Below are 25,168 nucleotides of genomic sequence, written 5' to 3'. Positions count from 1 at the left end.
AACCCCCATCTTTCCATACGCCTCCTAATCGAAATCCGTTGTATCAATACTCTAATAAGAGGGAAATGCATATGATGGGCATTGCATTCAGGGCTGAGACGAAGAGCATCCGTCAGTTATTCTGAGGGAAGCAGTCACAGGTAACTCGAGAATTTCGAGGGACTATTTATCTTTTTCGTCGATGGTTTCTTTTCACTTGTTCATATTCGCAAAAGGGGCCCTCGACTACATAGACGCTGGTTTCTACACCTCCATAATGCCCTCTCGGGCTTTCCGGCACCAGAGTTGGGGGGGATGGGAGGATGAATCTGGAAGGGAATTTCGTTTACCTACGGCGGCCTGACAAAGTTTCCCTTGTCGATTTCTTCTAATTTTCCGATCCCTCTTCTCCGGTACTTTCTCGACAACCCTAATCGAAAACAGCAAGGACGAGAAACAAACCAACTCATATGAGTGGTTAGAAGCTCAGTCATAGGTGGATCGTGGATCGGCGTTTTTACGTGTTCAAAGGGAAGAAGTGTTTCTCTAAGGGGGGGAGAAAGCAGAGAAAGAAAGGAGAGAGGAGTGGATCGTCTTGGGCGAAATCCTCAACTATTATTTATACGAATAGTTGTCTTCTCTCTTCCTATCCAGTGAATCAGTCGGTCTTTTTTTCTCCTATACTAGTAGGGAAAACGGCGCTGGCTTCTTATTTGGGTGTTCTCTCTCCTTCTTTCTTGTTTTCCATCATTATTCGTTCTTGTTTTCCATTAGGGGAAATATCCATGTAATGCCCTTTTCCCTACGTTAGTAGGCACAGGGCACGCTAGGTAGTAGGTACTACAATCCATACGCATACAGAGACATACAACATTGAGGAACGAACACACACATGATACTGATAACTACATACGACATGCAAAAGAACTCTTTTGCGTGGACTTGAAATCAGACTAATGGAATAATATATGTGTCTTGTGTCCGCGTGTCTGTCTATTGAAATGGAAATATTATAACCCACACCCCCCCCTTTTTTGTACTTTCGAAATTGATAGGTTTTTAACTATCGTGATTCAAATTGATTAACTACTGGCCTAACCTAACCTGCATGAGGTACCTACCTAGTATCTACCTAACCTACCTACCTACTGTACATAGCAAACAGTTTGTAGGCGAGTAAGAGTAAGGGCAAGGGTAATAGGTAGTAGCAATGATATTCCGTAGAGTAACTTACTTAGCAAGCCTTCGTACTACATAGGTACTAGGTAGTAATTACATGTAACTATCTGCCTACATAGACAGTTAAGTGTGGAATCATCATCAAAGTTTGAATGAAATGGCTTCATTCGATTTAGTTAATCTCCGAACCCAGGAAGCCAATTACCTAGTTGGGGATAACGTTAGTTGGATAGCCTAGTAGGATACTGGAGGATCGTCATCCCACGATTCCCACCAGGGCGCAAAACTATTGTAAACAGCATTCTTCATATCCATTATCGATTCAACCTCGAGAAAAGGGCGTTCACCGCCATTCAAGATATTACAACATTAGGGCAAGGTATCACAGAAGTTAAGTCACAATAAGAGACGAAACAGGAAACGGTGTACAGAAATAAAACTCATTCGGCACTTTAAGAATATTTTCCTATCCATTTACTTCACTAGTCATGCAGTTCCCTCGTCCACCAGGGTGCGTCGGCCACGCCATCCTTCCCCCTTGCTTGTAATCGAGTTGCCACAGGGGCTAAAGTGAAAACCAATACAAACGAGTCGAGTTTTCCATTGTCATCATGATGACTTGGCGGCCATAATATAAATTCTCCGCCCATAACTTCTGGTTTTGTCTCAGCCATGGTTATGCCCAGCCTACCCCTCCTGCGTTCGTGCTTTTCTTTCTATCGCCTCTTGCGAGCACAACTGCGTCAAAGTTCGGAGAAGCTAGTTGAACCTCTATTCGTCCACGTGGAAACTGACTTTGTACATCAATGATCAATGATAAAACATAGCCGAAAGGTTCTTCGTTCACAGGTGCTTCCTCCCAGTGATAATGTCGTCGTCATAAGGTAAAGTTGGTCAATCCCTTCATTCATGATTTGTTGTTGCAGCAGAATTACAAATGAAGATGAACCATGCTATAAGAATCGCGTAAACGGGTCCAGTTTGATGAAATAAACCGTACGTCGTACGGGGATCCAAGTAATACCAGTGTGGTTTCCTGCCCTCCACAGCGTAACCATGCCGATCTCTTTGTCGGGCCTTGGGTGGATCGCCCATAGCTGTTCATCTGCAAACTTGAGAATAAAAATCAAACATGCCAAGCCAGCCAACCAACTCCCTTATCAGTACAGCCACGCAAGTCGAGAAAGTAGATGCGTGAATGTAGAGATAAGCATCTAGCTTCATGCAAAACAGTAAAGGTGACCTTTCAGATCATCTCTGAAGTTCATTTGTCAGCGCCGTCCGTAGTTTACGGTCGAGGCGACCTCTTTTGTTGGGTGGTTTGACCTACGCGTCCGCGCCTGGCGTTCACTGGCTGCTCCTGAACGTAGGGCATGGCATTGCCATATCCGTAGCCTCCCATGTTCACGCCCATTCCAAATCCGGGAGGCGCGAAACCTGCTGGAGCTCCAGGCGGCTGAATGGGGCTGCCGTTCGAGGCGTTCTGGCCACGATATTGATCCATGGAAGCGTTAGGGTTGTTGTAACCTCCCCCGAATCCTGCTTGCATCGGAGGGTAGTAGTTGTTCATGGGCGGTGTTCCGCGTGGGAGCATATTCTGCTGGTACTGCAATTGTTGGAGGTTTGTCGGGGGTATCGATCCGTTGTTTACATTAAACATTTGCCCTTGGCCATAAGATGGGAAGGAAGACATGCCAGACTCTGCACTCTCACTTCTAGGCACCGGGAAGCCACTCATGTCAAAATTCGAGGCATTACTAGCGGGATTGAGCGGGTTAAGGTACTGGTTGCCGTATTGTTGAGAGTTTTGCTGCACGGCAGCAGCATTCGCTTGAGCTTGACGAGACGTCGGCCGTTGTCGGTCTGTCGAGGTGTTGTTACCCACGGAGTGATCGCGAGACCCTCCGCCGCCGCCGCCGCCGCCTCCTCCTCCTCCTCCTCCAGTGCGAGTAGATAAACCAACCTCATCCATAAGGCGCTTGTAGCCTTGGTTAGGCTGCGCCTTGATGCGAATGAGAACACTCTTCACGTTCTCGACTACTTGGCCTCTAATGCTCTCGTCAAAGAAGGGTGTCGTGAGGACCTTAAAGATCAATGTAGAGCCGCATGAGTGATCGTTCAGGATAGCCTCCAGGATCTGGTCTTTGGGGGCAAAGAACAGAGCTCTCAAGATGGCGTCCCTTGCATCTGGTTCGGCTTTCTGGTTGATGACCTTCAGAACCGTAAGATAGGCAACCTTATGCGTGCAGAGATGGACGAGATAGGGAACGAGCTGAGGAGCGAGCACATTACGTCGCTGGGGGAACGTGCACGTGTCCAAGAACCAAGTTAGTAGAAGGGCGCCATTGGCATTGGTGGCTAGTTGCACACTGTGAAGAGCAATGGCGGCAGCGAGCATCCTCTGTTGATCCTTCGTCGCGTGATGACTTTCGAGGCACGCTCGCATGGCTCGGGCGCCATATCTACCTTGGGCAACGTCCCACATCTTGCTAAGCATGGTTTCAAAGATGAAGTCATTGAATGGAGAGCCGAACTTGAGGCACCCCTGCAGAACATAATTGCCATACTGATCTAGGAATAGTGGAATAGTGTAAGGTCGCAAGTTCTGAACAATCAAGGTCATCTGCTGTGGTGTTTTGCAAACATCAATGATCTTCTGCGCTGCCCAAGTACCATTCTTGTGCACACCGATCTCGGCCATGTGAGGGGCAATCTTAGCCAGCATCAGATCTCGAATGTTGTCGGAGCAATGCTCAAACAACTTCTGGACCACCGTGTTTCCAAGGTAATCTGAGGACAGCTCGGCGATCTCTGGCAACATCTCAGTAGCAATGTGTTCTATCTCGCCCGGGGACAAACTCTGGTTGTCGATGCGCTTTCGAATATCCCTCAGTTTTGGAGCATCGTGAACTCTGGTGTGGGTAGGCTCTCGGATAGGAGGGATTTCGTCAACGAACGCATTAAACTGAACCGACTGCGAAAGACTGTGGGATATGCGGTACGTGTCGTCCTCGGTAGCACCAAATGACTTGACAATGAGCATAATGTCCGTCATCATATCACGTAGAGAGGGAATCACCGGTACAGCATTCGTTGCATTCGAGGCATTTGCTGCATGATCGCCGGCAGCAGTGGCGGCGCCAGAGATACCTCCATCTTGGTTCTTCGCGAATGGATCAGGGCTAGGACTTGGGAATACTCCATCATGGCCTGGTGTGTTCGATGCAGAAGGTGGCTTGGCAAAGTTAATACGAATTGGGCCAGCTCCAGGGAAAATCTCTTTGCCATTCATGCTAGCTTTCGCCGAAATAGCACTATCGATCCTTTCGAAGTTAACGAAGCCACAATTCTTGTGCGTCAAGACTCTCGCGGAGAGAATTGGACCATATGACTTGAACATTTCAGTCAGAGTCGACGTGGTGGTCGAAGTCGGGATGCTGCCAAGCCATAGTGCACTCGTAGGGCCCTCAAGACCAGCCTCCTCGGCTGTCAATAGGCCATTGTTCCGGCTGTTCGATCTACCTAGATTCATCGCAGCGACAGCTGTTGGGAGGTCATCAAACTCCTTCTCTTCGGGCAATCGGATCTCAGCGGCAGACATCGCATTATCAAGGCGCGAGGGGGTAGGGTAATAGTTTCGCATCAATCTTGAGCCTGCTCCCTGTAGTTCTAAAACTCCAGCCGTGCGAGCACGTGGCCGAGTAGCTGAGGCCTGAGTCGCAAAAGCCTGAAGACCTTGGACTGCTAGATTATGGCTGTGAATAGCAGCATTGGTAGCAGCCAGTTGGTCCTGAAGATGGGCGGCATACTGGTTCTCGAGGGCCAGACTCTCGTCATCATAGCCATCTTCTTCCTCTGCGTACTTATCTTTGTTGTTGACCGAATACGAACGGAATCGGTTGTTTGCTTGCTTATTGAAGTCTGCAAGTCCGGGTAAGTAAGGTGTAGCTAACTGAGCACGAGCGGGCTGCGGAGTCTCAGCTAAACCTAGGTAGTCGAGAGTCCTCATATGAACATCATTGTCTCCAGGCCCTTCCTTCGAAAAGGCAGACTGAGCCGGCGAGCTTGGTCCATTTGATCCAATACTCGCTATGCTAGCAAGAGTATTGCCTCTCTCACGGCCAGTCGGGTTCCAGGTACTAAAGACCGAAGGCCCGAACGGCGAGCTGCTACCAGGGCCATGAGAAAAGGGACTGCGTTGTGGCATTGATCCAGCTCGGAGTCTTGACAAGAGGTTTGAAGATCGAGCAGAGTCGGAATTTTCGTTCAAGTTTGGCGATGGTGATTTGAACGGACTCTGGGATGGAGTTGGGCGGCCAGATTGCGAAGAAATGGGGGGAAGATTAAGAAGTCCATTTCCTATGCCACCAGCTGGGAATCTGGACGGAACAGTGCCTGCTCGTGCACGTCGTGTCGATGGTAAGCTGTCGGGGGTAGGTAGTTGCGCAAAGTCTGGGAATCCATCGGTGGGTGACTCGGGAATATTTTCTCGTAGAGGCGTCGAGTGACCACTGGTTGGGGGGCCACCCCAGGGATTTCCAGACAAGCCAGGAACACCCTCTTGGGCTTGGATTTCCCTCGCTCTATGATTGGAGTGTTAGATATAATGAGGTTCAACAAAGCCAGATATGAATATATTAAATAAGCTATGAAAAGAAATAAAGACATACCTCTTGGAATACAACCTACTCGAACCGGCAGTCTCGTGCGAAGGAGAACCAGCCCCAGAACGCGAGCTACCTGCCATCTTGCCTGGCGGGTTCAAGACACCAGACATGCCGAAGGGAGATCTAACCGAGGATGCACCCGGCGAGTCGACAGGTAAGTTGTTGGTAGTTGGTGATGTGGAACGACCGTTGGCACTCTTAGGTGGGTAACCAAGGGTCAGGTGTTCAGGTCTAGTAGTTGACATTATCGATTATTTCAATTCATCCGACCCTCATCAAGAGAAGTAGTAGTAATAGTTCTCCACGGATGATGATAGTATAGGGCAGTTTGACTTCGTATAGAAGTAGGTGACGGAATCGAAGAGAGTTCGGAATGACGCGGTGCCGATTTTTGATCTTCTTTTCGTCCTATTACAATGCGCGGTCAAGAAGACGGGGCTCAACCAGCCACACCAGCAATTCGACAGGCGTGGTCGGTGTATTAAGTCGCACACGAGGCCGTAGGGTAGAGTATACCAATGGAATGAGTGGAAATTTCGAAGGTAGTAATCCCACAAGATTTATTGTTCTTCCCTGCTTGTTGGGTTATTACAATTGAGGTGAGCAAGCGACCGGGTGAGGTCGAAATAGGCGATGATATTGGATAGAACAAATCAACTTGAAAAAGGGCCTGCAAGGTAGAAAATACAAGGAGTGTCGTAATCTTCTAAGAACGAGGTCCAAGTCGAATTGGATGGAAGAATATAGCGTTTCTTGACGAGGAACAATTTTAATTAACCTGTGGTTTTTTTTCTCTTATTTTTTCCCCCTTCCTGGACGAAAACCCCCGTTGAAGAAATATTTTGGTGGGAGGGAAGAAAGAAGGAAGAAAAAAAAGAAGGGCCTCTGAAGAGTGGAAACAAGTGACCAAACGGATCAGGGTCAATATACAGGCTCCATTAAAGATCTACGTATGATCTAGAGGCGGGGGAATTATAAAAGGTGACGAGGAGAGAGGGAGAGGGAGAGCCTGGAGAAGGGCATTAAAAAAAAAAAAGGGAAGAGGAAAGGTTGTGGAGGAATATAGAGAAGAGTCAAGACTAGACTTGTATGTAATAATAATTAGTTATCAGGAGGTTCAAAGAAAAAGACGGACGATGAATGTGCGAAAAGTTGAAGCGCCGCAGGGAATGGATGGGAAGGTACTATGGATTTTGGTGGGGGCCGTGCTCCCATGCTCCAGTCTCCAGATGCTAGTGTAGGTATTGTATTGTACCTACACTCCAGGTACCTACACTACCTAGGTATGTAGGATGTAGCCCTAGAAGTATTATACAATCTGTGCCCTGAAAGTAAAATTCTTTAGGGAATATTGAACACAAAATCAGCACACAATGCTACCTAACATGCTGCCTACCTAGCACTATGGCACTATCAATGTAGGTACCTGCTACTTACTACAGATACTTGCCTGATGTTGAAACAACTTGAACGGGATGTCCATGCATCTCAAAGCTCTTCCACATACATTAGTAACATACATACCTAGGTTAACCTAGTACATAGCCATGCGCATATTTATTAGTGCCTTTTCAACTATTCTCCTCATCTTTCTCAAACTTGACAAATACCCTAGATATCGTATCCTCTACGTTTATCCATGGACACACACATAACTACTTTGCTTTTCTATTCCTTTCTTCTTTCTTTTCACACTCGCAGAAATTACACAGTACATAAGTACTCAACATCCATATCCATATATTGTGTGCCTGATGATGATAATAAGTAGCAAATGATTGACCTACTCCATCCAGCGCTTCCACTCGTCCCTTTTATTCGGTTTTATCGAAACAGGGGTATCCGCCGCTTGATTGGCGATTCAGCAGCTATGGAGAATTTGACAACTGCCCAGGGATTCGCAGGGACTCGCAGGGACTCGTATGTCCAAACCTGGACGCTGATTTGACAGTTTAGGAAGATGTGTCCTGTGCAAGCACGTCGGGAGAGGCGTGGTAGTGCCGCAATTGCTGACCAGGTAAACGAGAATGACGACATGCCATCCATAACTACTGTGCTCAACTATCGTATCGGATTCCACCTCGGACAATGGCACTCTGGATCCGGTTGTCGCTTGCATGCTTCTTGTCCTTCTTGTCTGTTGTCTGCCAATCCCCATGCTCTTCGGCTCATGCACGACCACATATTGCTGTCCTTTGCCCTAGCTCGGGGCGTTTAATTCAAACTGACATTATTTTCCTTCAGAATTTGTCTTGAAAACAGCAAGCCGTTACCACTCAAATGCTCAAAATGGTCGAAACGTCTAGTGTCTTCCCTATTTTGGAAGGAGCTGTGGCATGCCTCCCTGACGTTGCATATGAGAGGCGGCGTCAAGTAGATGAAGAGGGGGGGCACCCTTTTAAATGAGGTATGTACTATTACCATGTAGTAGCAGGTTCAATGTTACTGACAACTTACATAGTACTGTAGGTAGAGCTTACAGATGTAACTATTAGGTACTATGTAATCTATGTCATATGTGGCTCGTGAACCAAACCAAACTAGATGGCGCCTTAAGATGTGCAGCTATCGCTTTATGCCCAGGGGACCAATCAGTAACCAAGACCGGGTCTGGGAGGACCATGCCATGGAATCTGAAACGTCGCTTCAAGTCGTCTTCCAACGTAACGCAAATCCTCACGAACTGGGCCAGCCGCAAGCCACCATACTATGTACATTTTAAGAGATACATAACTAGGTTACATAGTTATGTAGATATTTCCACGTAAACTGTACGACCAAACCCGAATCTTTTTTTTCCTTTTGTTTCCCCCTTCATATCCGGAGGCTTCGAATAAGATAAGAAGGGGCTTGACTTCTTTTACACCTGCTACCAACTAAATACTCAGCTCATCAGCCTCATTATGGAATCCATCTGTTTCGGTATGTAAAACACCCACCGACAAGGCAAGGCTTTGCTTTCTTTCACCCCCAATTATCTTACCTAGGTATGTAACTACCTACTCTATCTTACCTAGTACGTAGCTATTACATCTCTTTGTGTTTCTCTTCTCCAGTTTCACCTTCTCCCCGTAGATACAGAATACCCTATCTAATATATACGTAGTAGCCATCCGAAACCCCGGTAAGCTGATCGACGCTGCATGAGGCCCCATCTCTGTAACTAGACTTTTCTATTTCTGTTTTTTCCGCCAACACAGAAGACAAGACACACACACACACACACACACACACACACACACACACACACACACACACCACTTAGATAAGCATTCCCAAGTATGTAGGTAGATTTGGGGAAATTTAAACATACATATCTAAAGCTTTTCAGCAACTAGATAGGTAGGTAGGTATGTATGTATGTTCCACAGGTATTAACTATAGCTACTAGACTCAGCTGTCTCACATAGTTAGTATCTTACTTATACAATATAATACCTACCTACCTGCCCATGTACCTACAACCAACCAACCAACCATCTAGCCATCCATCCAGCCACAACAATCCCGCGCGAGCAAGTTAAGCATTAATAAGCACTCACATACCTACAGTACATGTACTAGGTAGTTAGGTATGTAAGACACGACATCGCCTATATACTAACCTAGATAGATCTTCAGCATTAGTAGGTAGGTAGACATCCAACATACCTACTCACTACTAGTATCAATGATATTCCCGTGTCTCACCCCACGCCTACCTACATAGAAGATGCATACCTAATTATACGTAAACCGTCAGCCTTCCCAAGAGGCGGACATCCCGACATCCCTCCTCCATTAACCTCCAAGTAAACCTATCCTTTGTATAGGTAGGCACCGACCTAGCACGCAGAAGGGGTAAATTCAAACAAGTAAGCTTTGACGCATCTATAGATAGATAGGTACAACAAGCCTATGTATATTCATAAAACTGCTCGTATATACGCAAACTCGGCGACTCCAAGATACGTGTGGGGGAAAAGAATCTGGCATTTGGGTATCAATTTCTCTCCTTCCCTTTCTCTTCTTCCTCTCCGCAACGCGTGTTAAGCTCCTAGTCAAAGTCGAAGAAACACCACTTACTATCTACCCATCCCGCATTCCTGATTCATGTTGTAGGAACAACCCCCGCCCCCGTGAAATTCCTGGAATGACATAAATATCCGTGTCATATCATATCGTAAGCCTGCCGGCAAGAACGCAGGTACCAAGTTAATAATTGAGTGCGACTGTCTGCAATGATTATGGCAATCATAGAGCCCACTCTCCTTTATCGTCCTCCGCCGTAATGAACGGTTCATCGATACGTTTGATAGCATAGTCGCTACACATAATACTATGTAAAACTGGTTAGCTTTTGACGATCACCCTATAGCATGACAATATGCTCAACTTACCAAGCCGAAGCAACCAAAGCATCGAGCTCTGCGACCATAGCTTCTTTCTTAGCACCGTTGACGAGACCCTTGCTGATCTGGATCTGACATTCCTTGATACGCCTGCTTTTGGCGACGCCGGCCTGTTCTAGTACCTTTCTGCCGAGGCAGTCCGAGTGAAAGGCGTGCTGGCATGGGAATACAAAAAATTGTCTACTTAAAAGTGGGAGCGCACACACGTAGCATTTCTCTCCTGGTTCGACGATAGCGTAGCGGTGGTCGAGGCTTGCGATGTCCATCTTGATGTTGGCCGCTGTTTGTGAGCTCTCATCCATTTCCTTCTTCAAAGTGTCGATATTGCGCGAGTAATCCTCGAGCGCATTGCAAATTTCTTCCTTGAAGTCGTCTATCACGACGAAATCTGGGAAGAAGGGGATCAAGTCCTCGATCTTCAGAAGGTCACAACGTTTTAAGAATTCGATAGCCGTTTTAATGCCGTTGGATTGTGATATCACCTTGCGGGCTACCGCTAACCAAAGCTTTTTCCTAAGGACGGGATTGGACATCGGCCGGTCTGCGATAATGGAAGCATATTCGACTTCATTATGTGATAGGGCGAGATCCACCGCTTGAACATATTGTCCCATATTTGTGTAGATGTGTACACATGAGAGGGTTCGCTTGTGCTGGATACACAGACGAAGTGCGAAATCAGGATCAAAATTAGGCTCGTCGCCCTGAGATTCAAGATACGCCAGAAGTCCAGACTCGTCTTTCGAGTCGTGGGATGCATAAATAGAAACAAGAGTGTTGTGAACAGCCGCGTCCGTAGAGTGAAGCTGGTTAATGACAAATTGTAAGTACCGAACAGCTTGATTGTGGAGAAGAGTCCCCTTAAAATTTCTATTGTAATCCAGGAGGGCCGGAATGATTTTACGCGGCTCAAGTTTGGGATGACGCATCATTATTTCGACCAATTCGTGTCCAACATGTGTCATCAGGACGCTACTATATCGGTAGAAGACCTCCGGATCTGTCTGCTTCTTGAGCACGTTCAGAGTCTCTGTCCATCGCTCTCTCTGGACCCAATACGACAAGACATAGTTGTAGTCATTAGCGGCGCTAGCGAAGAACAAGAGTTCGTCTTCTCGAGCGTGGCTACTAATGATATCGTAAGTTGTTTTGCGGTCTAGATCGGCTTTGTACTTGTTGACGAAGTCGTGGAACTCGTTCTTGACAGCGTCGAGCTGATCCCGCGAGTCCCTCCTATTCCCATTCTCGGCTGACTCTGCTTCTATCGTGATAGTATCTTCAAGACTGTTGAGTTTAGCCATGAATGTCTCAACTAACCACGTTGCTATCATCATCCTCTGCATAGTAGAAGACTTCTTATATGACGCGAGTTTTGTGATGAGATATTTCCGTAAGGCATCATTCTGGCCATGATCAATGAAGGCCAGTGCAACATCTTCAAACGGTTTGCTACTTTTCCCATATATACCAGCAGCCTCAACGAACAGACCTTTCTCGACAAGAAAGTCACCAGATGCCATCGACACAGCGTCCCTTTGTTCCTGAGTATGAGCATACTGCAAGGCCACATCAAACTGCTGTCTTTGTAACATGATTCGCCATATATCTCGATCTTCGTCTCTGGCAACGATCTCAAAAATCTCCTGGGATGTGAATAGCCAGAAAGTGTTCTTTTGCTGATCAACGTAGAGGCCCAACGCTTTTTGCCCTTGGTCGAGAATGACCTGGTCATATACGACGGAGCCGGTCAATCGGTTTATAGCAATAACTCGACCCCCCACGAGGCTAACGACATGCCATTGTGTTAAGGCAATCGCATCAATCAAGTCAGATGGGGTTTTCTTCCGCCCGGAGGCCTCGGTAGACACTACCTGAGGCCTTGGTAGAAGTTTCGACTCAGCGAATACCTTATTTCCCAGATCATTGTTAATGGGAGTCGTCAAGAGCTTCCCATGATAGATGCCATTCGACGAAAGCCACGCGAAGGCTCGATCTGGGATCACGTCATCGTAGGTTTTTGTGTTGGGGGAATCTGGGGTGATAGCGAGTGCCGAAGGACCGACGGTTGTGCTTCTCGAAATTTCGTGAATAACGGGCTGCTCGGAATCGAATAGTCTTGTGAAGATTGACCCGCTTCCTTCGTGGCCACTTCGTCCTACTCTGCCCACAAGATGGAATAGACGGCTCTGTGTACTGATGACTACCCTCCTTAAATCAGACTTCCCACCCATACTGTCAACCCATATTCCCGTGATCGGTCCATCTGGGAGTTTGTTTAGCGCCTTCAGGTACTTTTCCTCTTTCCTATAGAATTCCGTAGAGGTTTCAATAAAGGTCTCGTAAATATTTCCATCCGAGGCGCCTATCAAAATCTCGCGGGTCGTGGCAGTAGGCAGAGATGGATTCCAGGCCACAGACTCAATGGGGACGCCGCGTAATCTACTGAGAGGCCTCGGTTGTCGTGACTGTGTATGTAGGTAATAGTTTTCGCCGAGAGAGGTGCATATTAACAGGTGAGAAGCTGTGGGGTCGAGGAACAGGCGCCGGATGACGCCCACTTCGGAGACACGTTTGGGAAGGTCGATATCTATCAAGTTATTTAGGTTAACTTAGGTTCAAGTCATAGATCCTCTCTACTCTCTCTCTCACCATCTATATCTTCCGGCCTATTGAGATCGATGCGCAAAATACGTCCGTTGGATAAGGCCAGGACAAGAACATTGTTGGCAACTTGGGCTGCAACGAAGTCGGCAGCGATGGAGAATTGGAGCTGTACTCGTTCAACATCGAAGATAGGTAAGCTTCCATCCGTAAGGCCGTGTACGCCGTTGGCGGCAGCAAATCCGTTCGTTGCGTCTAGCGCCATTTAGAGGTCTATATGGTCATGTTTGTATGACAGAGTCGCGACGATGTTCAAGAGGGTTTTTGTGTGTTGTGGGTTGGGTAGGTAGAGAATGTTAGGCAGAAGATGTAAGTTTGGGTTCAAGTTCGAAGCTCCAGGTCTGGACTCTGTACATAGTAGTAGACTAGTAGTAGAGCTCGGGGCGGGACTCGGGAGGTAGGTACCAAACATCCATGTAGTTATGTATGTATACGGTATAGCGTATTGTACAAGTACATAAGGTATATATGCATATAAAGAAGATAATGATATACATAGGGTACTAGGTATACCTATGCATATAGACGAAGTACATTATACATGATAATTATGTTACCGCAATATTTCTTACAAATCTTGTAATATTGTGAATTTATTTCCAAAATATCCCCAAAAAATATATCCTTAAGCAACTCCCTTGCTCGTTCGCTACCCCTACCTATGCAACATGAAATCCAAAAATGGGTATGGGGAAATAGTATGTATGTACAAAGCCTTACGCCGATAGTATCCCAAATACGCCCTGGAACCCAAAGAGCCCCCCCTTCTGTATTATGCCATTTATAACAGATTCTTGTAAAAAATAATAATAAAGGGGACCATTCTAGGCACAAATGAGCTGTAAGCTCTGCGTCATCCAGTCTGTTCCCCATCATTTTGTCAGTGTGGTCAAGCATATCTGCTCAGCACATCTCAGTCATCCGTTAAAGCGTTCAGGTCATGACTTGGATGGTGATCTTCCTCGGCGTGAGAATAAAGAGGGTGCATAGGATTAGGTTGTGACTGAATCCTTTTTTATGCCCCTCTCGTCACAGTATTGTGCTCCGTCTGCTCTACTAGTCTCTCACGCACACTACTAGGTAGGTAGATACCTAGTGTGCGTAGTGGTTTTGCTTGATTATTTGGCGTGGTTAAGATCACCATAGTTGTGATCATAGTTATGAGCCAACTTTAAGATTTCATGTCGGTTGGTCGTATCTCCTCCGAATCAGAATCGTATAGGTCGCTCTTTAGGGTACTCGGTGGTTCGTGGGATATAGTGGAGCAATATCCGCTTTCCTCATCCGTCAAGTTATGTTCTTCCATATCAGTATTTATCACCTCGCCTGATGTCCTATAATCTGATTTGTGTGATGGCCCTCTAGGCCATCGGCTCTGGCTATTGGGATTTGGTTTCCTCCCTTTTAGGACTCTGACCTTGATGACAAATCCTTTCGCTCTCTTTGGATCAAGTGCCAATTCCATAAGTTCCTGCCCGATCAGGTCGCAAGCTCTGCGGACCTCTTCTGCCTTCCATCCTTTGTATTTCGTTAAAAGCCTTAGATAGGTTGGTTCAATCCCATTTAAGATTGCGAGAAGCCAAAATTTTCCTGTCGAGCCGTCCTCCGTCCTCAAGGGAATGGCGTGCTCCGTGAGTTGGACGTCAACATAGCCTGCATTGACTAGAAATCTAGGTTCCAGATGAGAAACACCCATTGGCCTTCCGTACGTATCGCAAGCTTCGAAGGCATCATGTACTAACTTATGTACTACCGATCCAGGCTGGAACTGTTGGTGGAAACTATTCATTCCCCTCGTGTCATCGAAGTCCAGCAGCTCAATCCAACCGCCTGGCTTAAGGCAGGTGAAAGCAGATCGGTAGATATTTTGCCAGTCAGAAAATGATCCTGTCATGTTCCGTAAATGTATCAGATCGTAGTAATTCGCCGGACGCTCCCATTCTAATTCGGCATCGTCAATTTCCCAATAAACATTCTGCGGAGCACGTCGCTCAAAAACGTTAGATATGTCGGTCCCAGTCACTTCACAGTCGGGATAGAGCTCGGCCATGTCTATAGCCCATTCACCAACAGCGGTGCCGATATCTAGAATATGCGTGGGTGCTTCCAGAGGCACACTCGTTAACTCGCCGTCAAATGTTTTCAGATACACTTGATTTATCAGCTGTAATCGAACTTGTTCATCGTCGTCGTTCGGCATGAAATATGACCCGCGATAACGTCGGCCATTCTCCATGATATACTCGAGTTCCTCATTTATTGATCTTGTTGAGTTTCTGTCGTGCATTAGCACCATCCCTCATAGTAATAATAGTCCATGCCTGAGCTTACAAGGTTTCTTCCTCCATAGTATCTTCATCGTCATATGGATATTCTATCCGATACAGAACGGCCTGGGGTAGGTATCGGGTCGGAGAATAGATAGACAAGGCGTCGAGATGGTTGGTCTCAACTCCGTCGGCATGCTCTAATATGCGACTATCTCGATCGGCGTAACTTGTTGTCCGTGAACTCAAGCAATCGCTTGTGAAATCTTCGGTGGATACATCGTCGTCTAGGTCGGGGACGGGAAGCTCTCCTATGCTACCGCCATTTTCGGTACTATAGGGTTCGATAGACGAATCGGTCACACTAGTGGTTCGCGATGGCATGATTGCGGCTGGAATATCTGATATCCTAACCTGCCCAGAATTATTCCTTGCCCCTTTCTTTTTCTTCATCTCAATCACACTGGAAGGATCCGGTGTTGTTGCTGGTAGCGGTGGTGGCTTAGTAGGGTCGCGGACAACTCCTTTTCATTCACCTAGACGAGTGCCATAGTCCTCCGTCAACTCCAAGAATTATGGGAATCGGCGATAGTGTCGCAAGCAAATGTAGTTGTATTTTTGAGATTATACTAGGCAGACGAAAACAAAGGCGTAGGGAAAGTCGTTCAAGATGTCCGTTCAAGTAAAAAGGTGGGGTTATACTATAAGTTTGTTATTGAAGGTGGTAAATTGTCAAGTGAGTGATACATTGGCGAACGAATATTCGTTGACCACGAGGCGAAAATTAAGGTCAGAGGGTTGATATCTCGAGATTGGCAAGTGGATGATGACTATTGGGTAGTGTAACGAGGATGAGGGACTAGAATGTTAGACGAGTTTGGGGAAATGGATGGACACGAGGGAACTAGAGGAACCATTAGGAACCATTCAAGGGCAAATATGACGACGATTGGCTACCGAATTGAGCACCAGCAGCTGCATACTAAGAAACTGGGTGTAACCGTTAAGCCCAGATTTTGATCCAATGAACGGGGATTATATCCATGCATGTATCCATAATACTACACAATACTACACAAAATATCTAAGTACCTTAGTAGGTACATATGTAGGCGTAGGCAGTATTACATAGTAACATTGAAGTACAGCTGATACTACTACGTACAATACATAGTACGACATATAGTACTGTAGTTATCTAGTAATAGAACGTATTTTTATGAGCCATGTGCATGTCGTGACCTGGGGCCCATGCTAGTGGAATCTTACCCCCTATTCTATTCCCTACATTTTTCAACCTAACATTGAATATTTGAACCTTACAGCCTTAGTACATAGTATACTACTTGGCATACCTACATATCTATATCTTCAGACTGAATTACTATTACTATTACATACATAGGACATTAGGTAGTTAGTCAAGTGCTTTCAATATCGAATCTTCTTTAATGTTGCAACTAGCCTACCTAGGTACCTCGTACTTTGGTAGCTCCAGATGTCCATAAGGACTGGGGGACCGAAAAAGTGTCTAATAAGCGAGCTTCGTTTTATTAGTCCCCGAACAGCCCTGAAAATGGGAAATCCCGTCTGTCTCCGCCCCTACCGTCCGTTAGTGGAGTGTCCCCGGTGAGTTTAGACCACTAGTAAACACTGGTAGAGTGCTACACTATCCTCTACCTACACTAGGTATTGTACAATACATAGGTAGGTATGTATACATTATGTACTGACCAGTGACTACAACACATGACAAAGACAATACCTATAACACTACCTAGGGTATGCAATTTCGGGAATATCTGATCTATCAAATAAACATTTGAAGTCTGAAAAGTAGGGTTTCGGATTGCACAAGTGTAAAAGTGCACTAAACAGTTCTAAACAGTTCTAAACCTGCACTTTTCAAATCAGTGTAGCACTTTTCGGGCCGGAAATATTCCGGACCCATATATTTAGGATTTGGGACCCATATTTAAGATATGAATTCAGTTAATTCCTGATAAATATCTTGGTTGAATATACCAAATTTGAGTTTTTGCTTTTTTGTAGCCGTAATATTATTTCAAGTTTGAGCCTTTTCGCGTGTCTTTAAGAGGCATATCGTGATAGTCACAAATTCGTAATATCGTAGCGACAGCAAGCTCGATATTATATTCCCTAAACATTATGGATTAAAGCTTAAGTGTAAGTTATTGTGGTGATAGTAACGGTAGTATACTAGTGATGTTTTGGGAAAAGTGGGGAAAAGTGTAAAGTGTAAAGTGCTGTTTTAAACAGCACTTTACACTATTCAGCACTTTTCCGAAAAGTGCTACACTTTAGAAACCCTACTGAAAAGACTCAAAAGAGGAGTGGGCTCAGTGGAGTGGAGTGGAAATGACCCACGTGTATGCAAATCACTGACTATTCTAGATACTACATCTCTCCCTTCCTTCCTTGAAATTCCTTCTTACCCTTCCAGAAATTGCAAATCCGACCCAAATTCGTGGCCGCCTGCCGTTCCTCCTCCTCGGGTCGCTAACGCCTTTTGATATATGGATGGAATGCGTCCTGTTCCACCTCTAGGAACTTTTGCCTGCCCACTGCACACCTCATTGGTCCGGTTATCCTGACGGTCCAGTCACCCGGAAATCCTGACGCTACGTCTTTGGCGAATCAACCGCCCCGGTCACCGGTGCATGATGCTACGGCTACATTCAACCACCGCCTCGGGGACGTGTGCTTACAGATTATGTAGGTCTTCAAGGGGAAGCCAACATTTAAATTTATAACATTAATAGTCGGGCTCCCGATTTATTGCGCCGCCGGGCACGGTACCGGAACTTGACGACATAATAAGCTGCAAGTGATATAAGGGGGTAATGGTTTCCAATTACAAGCGCGAGTTATTAACAGATCCCTCCAGATAACGACCAATTCAGTTAGAATGATATGAATGCGATGAATACCTACCCAGGTGTCTAACTCTAAACGAAATACATGGCCGCGGAATGGGCAAGGGACGTCTGGTTCAACCGTTCAAGAGCTCCTGGCGAAACAGTTTTGAATTATAACACCCTTATCAAGTCGATGCTAATTACTACAAGATACCTAACGCCGCCAGCATTTAGCTAGTAGTTCTCCCATTGATTATGAAAAACACCTCACGTCCCTCATGTCTTCCATGATATCTGTTATTACAATAAAGTCATGCTTGAGCCCTGCCCAACTCGAGACTCGCCAAGGAAAAGAACCTCAACTCCGATAATGCTTTCATCATCACTCAAAACAGTGTCATCAGTTGCCGAAGAATATATCTCTTTCCCTCCTGTTTACGCAAAGCTTCGCTCTTCACCTAACCAGGCGACTTTCGTTTCTTTGAAACCTGAGGCTCATCACAAATCTCCTCTTTGTCCGACACTACTTCGGCCTCGACCACAATTGGAAAAGGGCTCAGAACTTTGCTAATGTCACCCCACCACTCTTCCCCAAACCGTTTGTACCAATCAACGGTAATCTTCAACCCATCGGCAAAGGTCGTCTTCTGACTCCAGCCAAGACGTCGAAGCTTGGTGGCATCAACGGCGTATCGATGGTCATTAAAGGGTCTATCATGGGTGTATTTAACCCATTTATTGAAATCCTCTTGGGATTCGTGGGGGATATCCATCTCCTTGAGGAGCATTCTGCATAGTTGGATGTTAGAGATCTCGTCGTGCGATCCGACATTGTAAATTTGGCCGAGAGTGCCCTTGTGCAAAATTGTATCAAACGCATCGGCAGCATCACCAGCATATAGGTATCTCCGTGTAGGGCTCCCATCGCCATGAAGCACTGTAGGCCTCTGGCGATTAAGGAGGCAAACGAATTTGGGTATGATTTCTACTTCTCAGGTTAACTAGCTGCACTACTACCAAACGCCACTAGAGCGGGGATATACCTACTCTCTGGAAACTGATGTGGTCCGTACACATTGTTACTTCTGACAATAATCACGGGAAGTTTGAAACTTTTCGTATACGAGTGAACGAGCATCTCAGCGGCAGCCTTGCTCGCAGCATATGGGTTAGTTGGGGATAGAATACTCGTTTCTAGCAAATCGTCGTCGTCATCCTTTACCTCGCCATATACCTCATCGGTGGATATATGGATAAACCGCTTCACCCCGACCTTTTTTGCGCTCTCTAGCATGACGTGGGTGCCATATACATTTGTATGAGTGAACCCATAAGAATTCCCAAAGCTCAAGTCGACATGCGACTGAGCAGCGAAATGGAAGATGGTATCTATGTTAAAGCGCTCCATGCAGTCGAGAACCTCGGAAGGGTTTGTGATGTCGCCATGGTAGAAAGTGAAGTTTCGCTTATCATTGAGCATGCGAGTGTTGTTCAGCGAGGAACAATAATCCAATTTGTCGAAGGAGACTATGTTGTAGGCTTCTGGATAGGTAAGAGTGAGATGACGGACAAGCCAACATGCGCTTCGGCGTTCATTAGCTGCAGCGTCGAACCTTGAGATTCGCAAAACCTTACATGAAACCGGCGCCGCCGGTGATCATGATGTTCTTAACATCTGGTAAAGGATCAAACTTGGTGGATCCGACTAAGATAGGAGCTTGCTTCCAGACTCCGTAGTCCTCAAAGAACCTAGGCTTTGAGGGTTTTCTGGTAGGAGCTACATGTGCGCAGCACACACACACAATGATAAGCGGCTTGATCAGTTTTGGGTATGTTGCGGGTGATGACTTACAATGCAACCCGTTGGTGCCATTAACATGTACGGCCGTCATGATACGTAAGGAGAGATCTTGGTAGCTGTACAGCTAATAGACAAGTCCGAGACTCAGAAAAGGATGTAAGCTTCTGGGAGATGTTCGGGAAAGAAAGGTCGAATGCAGAATAAGATATAAATGATCAGGAGGGATGTGTAACAAGGTCCATTCTTTTTTTTTCTTCACCTAGCACAGCAGCGCTGTAGGTGGTCAAATATCCGGGCGCAGATCTTTAGTACAACTACAATTAGTTGGACATCGTGCCTTTGGAATGTAAGACAGTTTCTGACTTACCGAATCTCTAATCTATAGAGGCCAAAAGGACGGGATGGTGAGAAGATATCACCAGGTTGAGATCAGATGGCAAGATGACAAGATGGCTAATTTTGCCGAGTAGGTAGACAAGTAGGTAGGTAGGTACCTTGGATACCTAGTGTATAAGTAGTAGTACCTAGGTAGTGTTATTAGGTTGAAGACTTCAGAGTCAATAAGTTTACAAACATACCACGAGAAGATCTCATATGTAAATCAAACAAATTTACATCTTCAGGACAAAATAAGTAATTCGTGTCTAATGTTTGAAAACTTTGTACTAATTATGTAGGTGTATAAACCAACATTTGAACTTCGAAGGCTTCAAATGGAACTTCCAGGGCTACTGTTATGTATGTACATGCATCATTCGGCAACGATCGGCCATCAAATAAAGCAGGTACGCGGGTAAAGTTTTGCCTTACATCTACCTTGGATCCACTTATAATCACAAACTGTTCCAGGCCATTTCATGCTAAGATAACATTGAAGATTAACACTGAACTTTATCTATAATGCCTACATAGTAGGTACTTGCCTTCAAGTACTTCAGTGCTCTAACTATTACATACTACATAGGTATGTAGGTACTATTGTATTAACCTTGATGTCTTTCATCATTTCTATCATGATGTTTTGTTACCAGCTCGTGGCCTGCGAATCTTAGACTGTAATTTTGCCCAAGGTCTACATCGTGATACTCTTCTGAGACCGTACTACTTCTGTAGTACTTTGTCAATAGAAGCGACATTAAACATGTAGCAAGCATCAACATTGTTGAAGCCTTGAAGCCTTGAAGGCCCCTAGGGCTACATACATGTATTACCTAAGGAGTTTAATTGATACAAGCCTATTACAAGGTAGGTGTGTACAGCTTCAGTTATAATACCTACGTCATTGTAGAACGGCTATATCGGCAGCCACTTTGACCCATAGCCACGAGTCGTCGATTTGAATACATGATTGATTTCTCATCAACGCATTAACTAATGGATGTCTCGGCTCAGTGAGAATCCTCAGATGCAGCACAAACTTATACCTAAACTTTTTCGCGTGCCCAATGCCACTTGATTGAAATCAAATGTAATTCTATAAAAACATGTATTCGAAGACATCTTGTGGTCTTCACATCCTACGACATGGCGGATCTTAATATACTAAGACATGGTCTTGACCATGTCTCTCTAGTTAGATCTACCCGCCGCTGCGAACATCGATATTTATATCATAGAAGACCACTCCCAAGTCCTAAAGTCTCGATGAAAAACGACATGATTATTTATGTAGTACCTATTCGAGCAGCTGCCGAGTTACCGACACCATGGAACAAATCATATCCATGTTATTTTTATACATGTAAAAGCGAAGTACTGGATGTAAGTTTATAATAAACACATTGTTTATCGTTGTACCTGACGAGCAAAAACCTCAACTCATTTCAAGCCCTGAGCTACACAATCCAAGTGGCTTAGAACTTGAGTGCATTGTAGAGTTTCAGGAACAAGGAACGGAAAGTTACAGCCTTTAGTGGCACAGGGTACCGTATCGCGCTGAATCACTGAATCACTGAATCACTGAATCACTTCAATGCTCTTCAATGCTCTTCAATGTTGTTGAACTTACATCCATGCATGTACATATGATATAATTAGCCCTGGAGGTATGCACTTCTTAAACATAGGGATCCATTCATTAGAGTGCTGATCTTGCATAACACACCTTGTCCGCCCTGTCTGCCTGTACAACTTTAAAACTTGTACTACAAGTTGATATCCCTGCAACTGGATACTCTAGTACCGATCGTCTCGTGCCTGCGGCCAGTAAAGTTTCGTTTCTGCTAGGTTCCGTTCCCGCTTCGTGGTCGGCTAAAACAGTAACCTGCGGCCTACCGCCCACCGGGTCAACTATGTACGATGCAAACACCTAGAATTAGATTCTATCTACTGTCATCCAATATCATTAATTCTATCTATCATCCTGTCAGCCAGCCAGCCAGCCCAGCCCAGCCTACACACTTCCCTCTCCCCACAAAGGAACACTCCATAACATAATACCTTGGTCCTATTCCGCTACTCCCTTGTACATACGTTGGTTCGTTTCGAATGCTACTGGTCAATCGCAAACAACGTACTGTTGATCACAGCTACACATGTATTTCCTGTCCAGGCGAGCAGACACTTAGAAGCTCAAGCTTGATATGGCATCTTTGAGTAGCCGACTTTCTTCTGGTGCCTCCTCATCTACAGAAACTCAGAATGATAGAGATGGGTTTATCAGTTTCGGTAGCACAAATAATGCTTGCGTCTCTCAGTACGCCGTTATGGACGAGAACAAACTTCGGGATGCCGAACAAGGCGAGGGATTGTTAGAGAAGGACACCACTAGCCAAGATATCGAAAGTTCATCTAAAGGTAGCTTCGGATGGGCTGTATTTTGGATAGTAGTTAATACTCTAGCTACAATAGGCATTGTATGTCTCTTCGTTAAAATTCAACCCCTGATTTCGCGAACGGCGCTGATATTCATCAAAATTAGGTCTTCACAAATAAAGCCATCTTCTCTGATCCCTCGTTACGGCTGGCGCAATTGACATTCGCTGCTTTCCACTTCTTCATGACCTGGCTGCTTCTGTTCACATTATCGCGACCTCGGTTCGCGTACTTCGCGTCCCGCCGTATCGCCTTGAGAGAGATCATCCCCCTCTCCATCGCCATGTCACTTAATGTCATCCTCCCGAATTTATCGTTAGCATTCTCCACCGTAACCTTTTATCAAGTTGCGCGCATTTTACTTACCCCGACTGTTGCAACTATGGACTTCGTCTTGTACAACTCCATCTTGCCCCGAAATGCAATTCTTGCTCTTGTTCCCGCTTGCCTGGGGGTTGGCATGGTCTCTTACTTCGACTCACTTCCAACGAAGGACGTTAATATTAAAACTACGTCAAGCCTAGGCGTGATGTTCGCCTTTGGCGGCATATTCGCTTCGTCGCTATACACAGTATGGATCAAAAACTATCAACGAAAACTGCAGGTATCAAGCATGCAGTTACTTTTCAACCAGGCTCCTATCTCAGCGATCCTCTTGCTATACGTCATCCCTTTTGTGGACACATTCCCACCGTGGACGGAAGTTCCCGTGGGTCGATGGCTCTTGATCTTAATGGTAAGCCAACATATAATTTGTCCGTTTCCCGTATTAGCAACTGACAGCATACACCGTAGTCTGGCGTCTTTGCCGCCTTGATTAATTTGTCGCAGTTTTTTATTGTTGGCCAGACTGGTCCTGTGTCAAGCACAGTTGTCGGACACTTAAAGACATGCCTAATTGTAGCATTGGGCTGGGTTACGTCTGGGAGATCGGTTGGTGATTGGTCGGTCATAGGTGTTTTCATCGCGATAGGGGGAATCATCACGTAAGTCTACAGAGCCTTGATAGATCGCAACTACAAATCTCGGGGCTAACTTGGCACAGGTATTCGATTGTGATGCTCCAGCACGCGACTCGGTGTCGCAAGTCAAGTTAGCAAGCATGAAAGGAAAAGTCAAGGACATAGAGGATTACTACATAGACACACAGGAGTTCAGGAATTCAATGCTACCATCCATCAGACTGGAAAGGTTCCTATTTTTCTTTTATTATTTGGCTTTCTGGGAAAAGAGGAGGCAGCTTGATGGTATATGCACTGTACCTTGAGGGAACTTACAGGCGTTAGTCAGGATTATAAAGCGAGCCATCGACACAGAGGTCGTCTTGTAGAACAAGTTTGGTATGCAGCATACAAAGCATAGAAGAATATGATACCCTTTTTATCCATAGGTTCCTGATTGTATTTTTGGAAGCATAAATATGTAATTTATCAAGGCCCATAGATACAGTTCAATACGCAGAGATGGTGATAGTGACGGTGATGGATAATACAGTTATCAGAGTAGACCGACGTTGAGTAGATACATATATATCACAATCTTTACACGAGTGAGCTACAGAAATGCTAGACTATCCTACACAGGTATGTACTATGTAGAGGTAGAGATTCCATGTCCAGCGTATGATCATAGGCAGGTTATGGGATGGGTAGGCAAATCTTCTAGACCTCCATTATTGTCTTCTTCATGGCGATGCGTCGCGGCACCGATCATAACGAAAACCGAAGTTGAAAAATCAAAAATTGCGCTCACTACGATCCACGAGGGATAATAGAAGAGGGCTGACACCACGCTGTGCAATGCAGGTCTTCCCACTTAAGAACCCTCATTCTTGAGCGAGGGTTCTTTGAACAAGGTAAGTATGAATAAAAAAAAAAGAAGAAAGGTCTAAATGCCGCGAGGACCAGAGATCTTTATATACTTTTTCTGGGGAAGCCGTAATCAGCCAGAAGCTTGGGCCATTCTCCACATGTGCAGTTGGCACTGGGGGTTTGCAGCCTGAGGTAATTAATTGGGTACGTACCTTGTGCAATTAGAATGGCTGTATTGGGTTTAGTGCAATTATTCTGCCTGCCTCTGCCCGCCTTACCGCCTAAGCAGGTAATGTCTATTTAATGTTCGCGTCCTTCCACTTTGGCATACTTACTTCCCTTTTTTTTTTTTCTTCAGCTCTCTTTGCCTTTTGGCTTAGATCAAGTGTAGTATCTGTTCTTTTCAGTTTAATCTCTGAAAGAGCCACATAGTGGCTCGATCTATGATTATTCTTATTTTTATACATAGGGAGTGCGCCCTCTGCGCTTGCGCATGATGCCTCCCACCGTGTCCCTGGTATAACACTGCCTCCAGGCGATGCAGCACTTTCATTGCTATCTCTAGCTTGTTACTAGGGTCGCGAAGAGGGTTCCGAATGCGTTTAAATATGAATACGAGTTTGGATTTCTAGCTTGTCTATGCATTGTCTTCTAAGTTGTATGTTGATGACGTTATGTTTTAATACATTGTTCAGTGCTTATCTTGTAGTCGAGGGTGA

At 45.5% G+C, this 25,168-nt stretch overlaps 5 protein-coding genes across 5 annotated transcripts; 1 reads left to right on the top strand and 4 right to left on the bottom strand.

Moving 5' to 3' along the window:
* Positions 1-2,111: 2,111 nt before the first annotated feature.
* On the bottom strand, positions 2,112-6,070 carry GGS25DRAFT_512940 (uncharacterized protein; the record flags this gene model as incomplete). The annotated part of the gene is made up of 3 exons (XM_049262838.1): positions 2,112-2,255; positions 2,489-5,741; positions 5,829-6,070. The coding sequence occupies 3 exons, from the start codon at positions 6,068-6,070 to the stop codon at positions 2,112-2,114; spliced, it is 3,639 nt and encodes a 1,212-aa protein (XP_049120100.1).
* Positions 6,071-10,058: 3,988 nt separating this feature from the next.
* On the bottom strand, positions 10,059-13,082 carry GGS25DRAFT_518219 (Pep3/Vps18/deep orange family-domain-containing protein; the record flags this gene model as incomplete). Its single annotated transcript, XM_049263503.1, has 3 exons — positions 10,059-10,131; positions 10,205-12,803; positions 12,866-13,082. 3 exons carry the CDS (start codon positions 13,080-13,082, stop codon positions 10,059-10,061), a joined length of 2,889 nt encoding a protein of 962 aa, XP_049120099.1.
* A 966-nt stretch (positions 13,083-14,048) lies between these two features.
* On the bottom strand, positions 14,049-15,528 carry GGS25DRAFT_518218 (S-adenosyl-L-methionine-dependent methyltransferase; the record flags this gene model as incomplete). The annotated part of the gene is made up of 2 exons (XM_049263502.1): positions 14,049-15,153; positions 15,209-15,528. The coding sequence occupies 2 exons, from the start codon at positions 15,526-15,528 to the stop codon at positions 14,049-14,051; spliced, it is 1,425 nt and encodes a 474-aa protein (XP_049120098.1).
* A 2,332-nt stretch (positions 15,529-17,860) lies between these two features.
* Positions 17,861-20,236, bottom strand: GGS25DRAFT_123321 (NAD(P)-binding protein). Its single transcript, XM_049256154.1, has 5 exons — positions 20,192-20,236; positions 19,876-20,127; positions 19,659-19,800; positions 19,071-19,606; positions 17,861-19,008 (listed from the first exon to the last, which is right to left on the bottom strand). Exons 2-5 carry the CDS (start codon positions 19,913-19,915, stop codon positions 18,482-18,484), a joined length of 1,245 nt encoding a protein of 414 aa, XP_049120097.1. The 5' UTR covers positions 19,916-20,127; positions 20,192-20,236; the 3' UTR covers positions 17,861-18,481.
* Positions 20,237-21,936: 1,700 nt separating this feature from the next.
* Positions 21,937-24,116, top strand: GGS25DRAFT_475808 (TPT-domain-containing protein). Its single transcript, XM_049259738.1, has 4 exons — positions 21,937-22,679; positions 22,745-23,374; positions 23,434-23,624; positions 23,684-24,116. Exons 1-4 carry the CDS (start codon positions 22,407-22,409, stop codon positions 23,733-23,735), a joined length of 1,146 nt encoding a protein of 381 aa, XP_049120096.1. The 5' UTR covers positions 21,937-22,406; the 3' UTR covers positions 23,736-24,116.
* Positions 24,117-25,168: the final 1,052 nt, after the last annotated feature.

The sequence above is a fragment of the Hypoxylon fragiforme genome (assembly GCF_022984875.1).
Source record: "Hypoxylon fragiforme strain CBS 206.31 chromosome Unknown GGS25scaffold_2, whole genome shotgun sequence".
Taxonomy (NCBI): Eukaryota; Fungi; Ascomycota; class Sordariomycetes; order Xylariales; family Hypoxylaceae; genus Hypoxylon; species Hypoxylon fragiforme.
The sequence above is the reverse complement of the archived record's forward strand: the minus strand, read 5'-3'. Positions and strand labels throughout refer to the sequence as shown.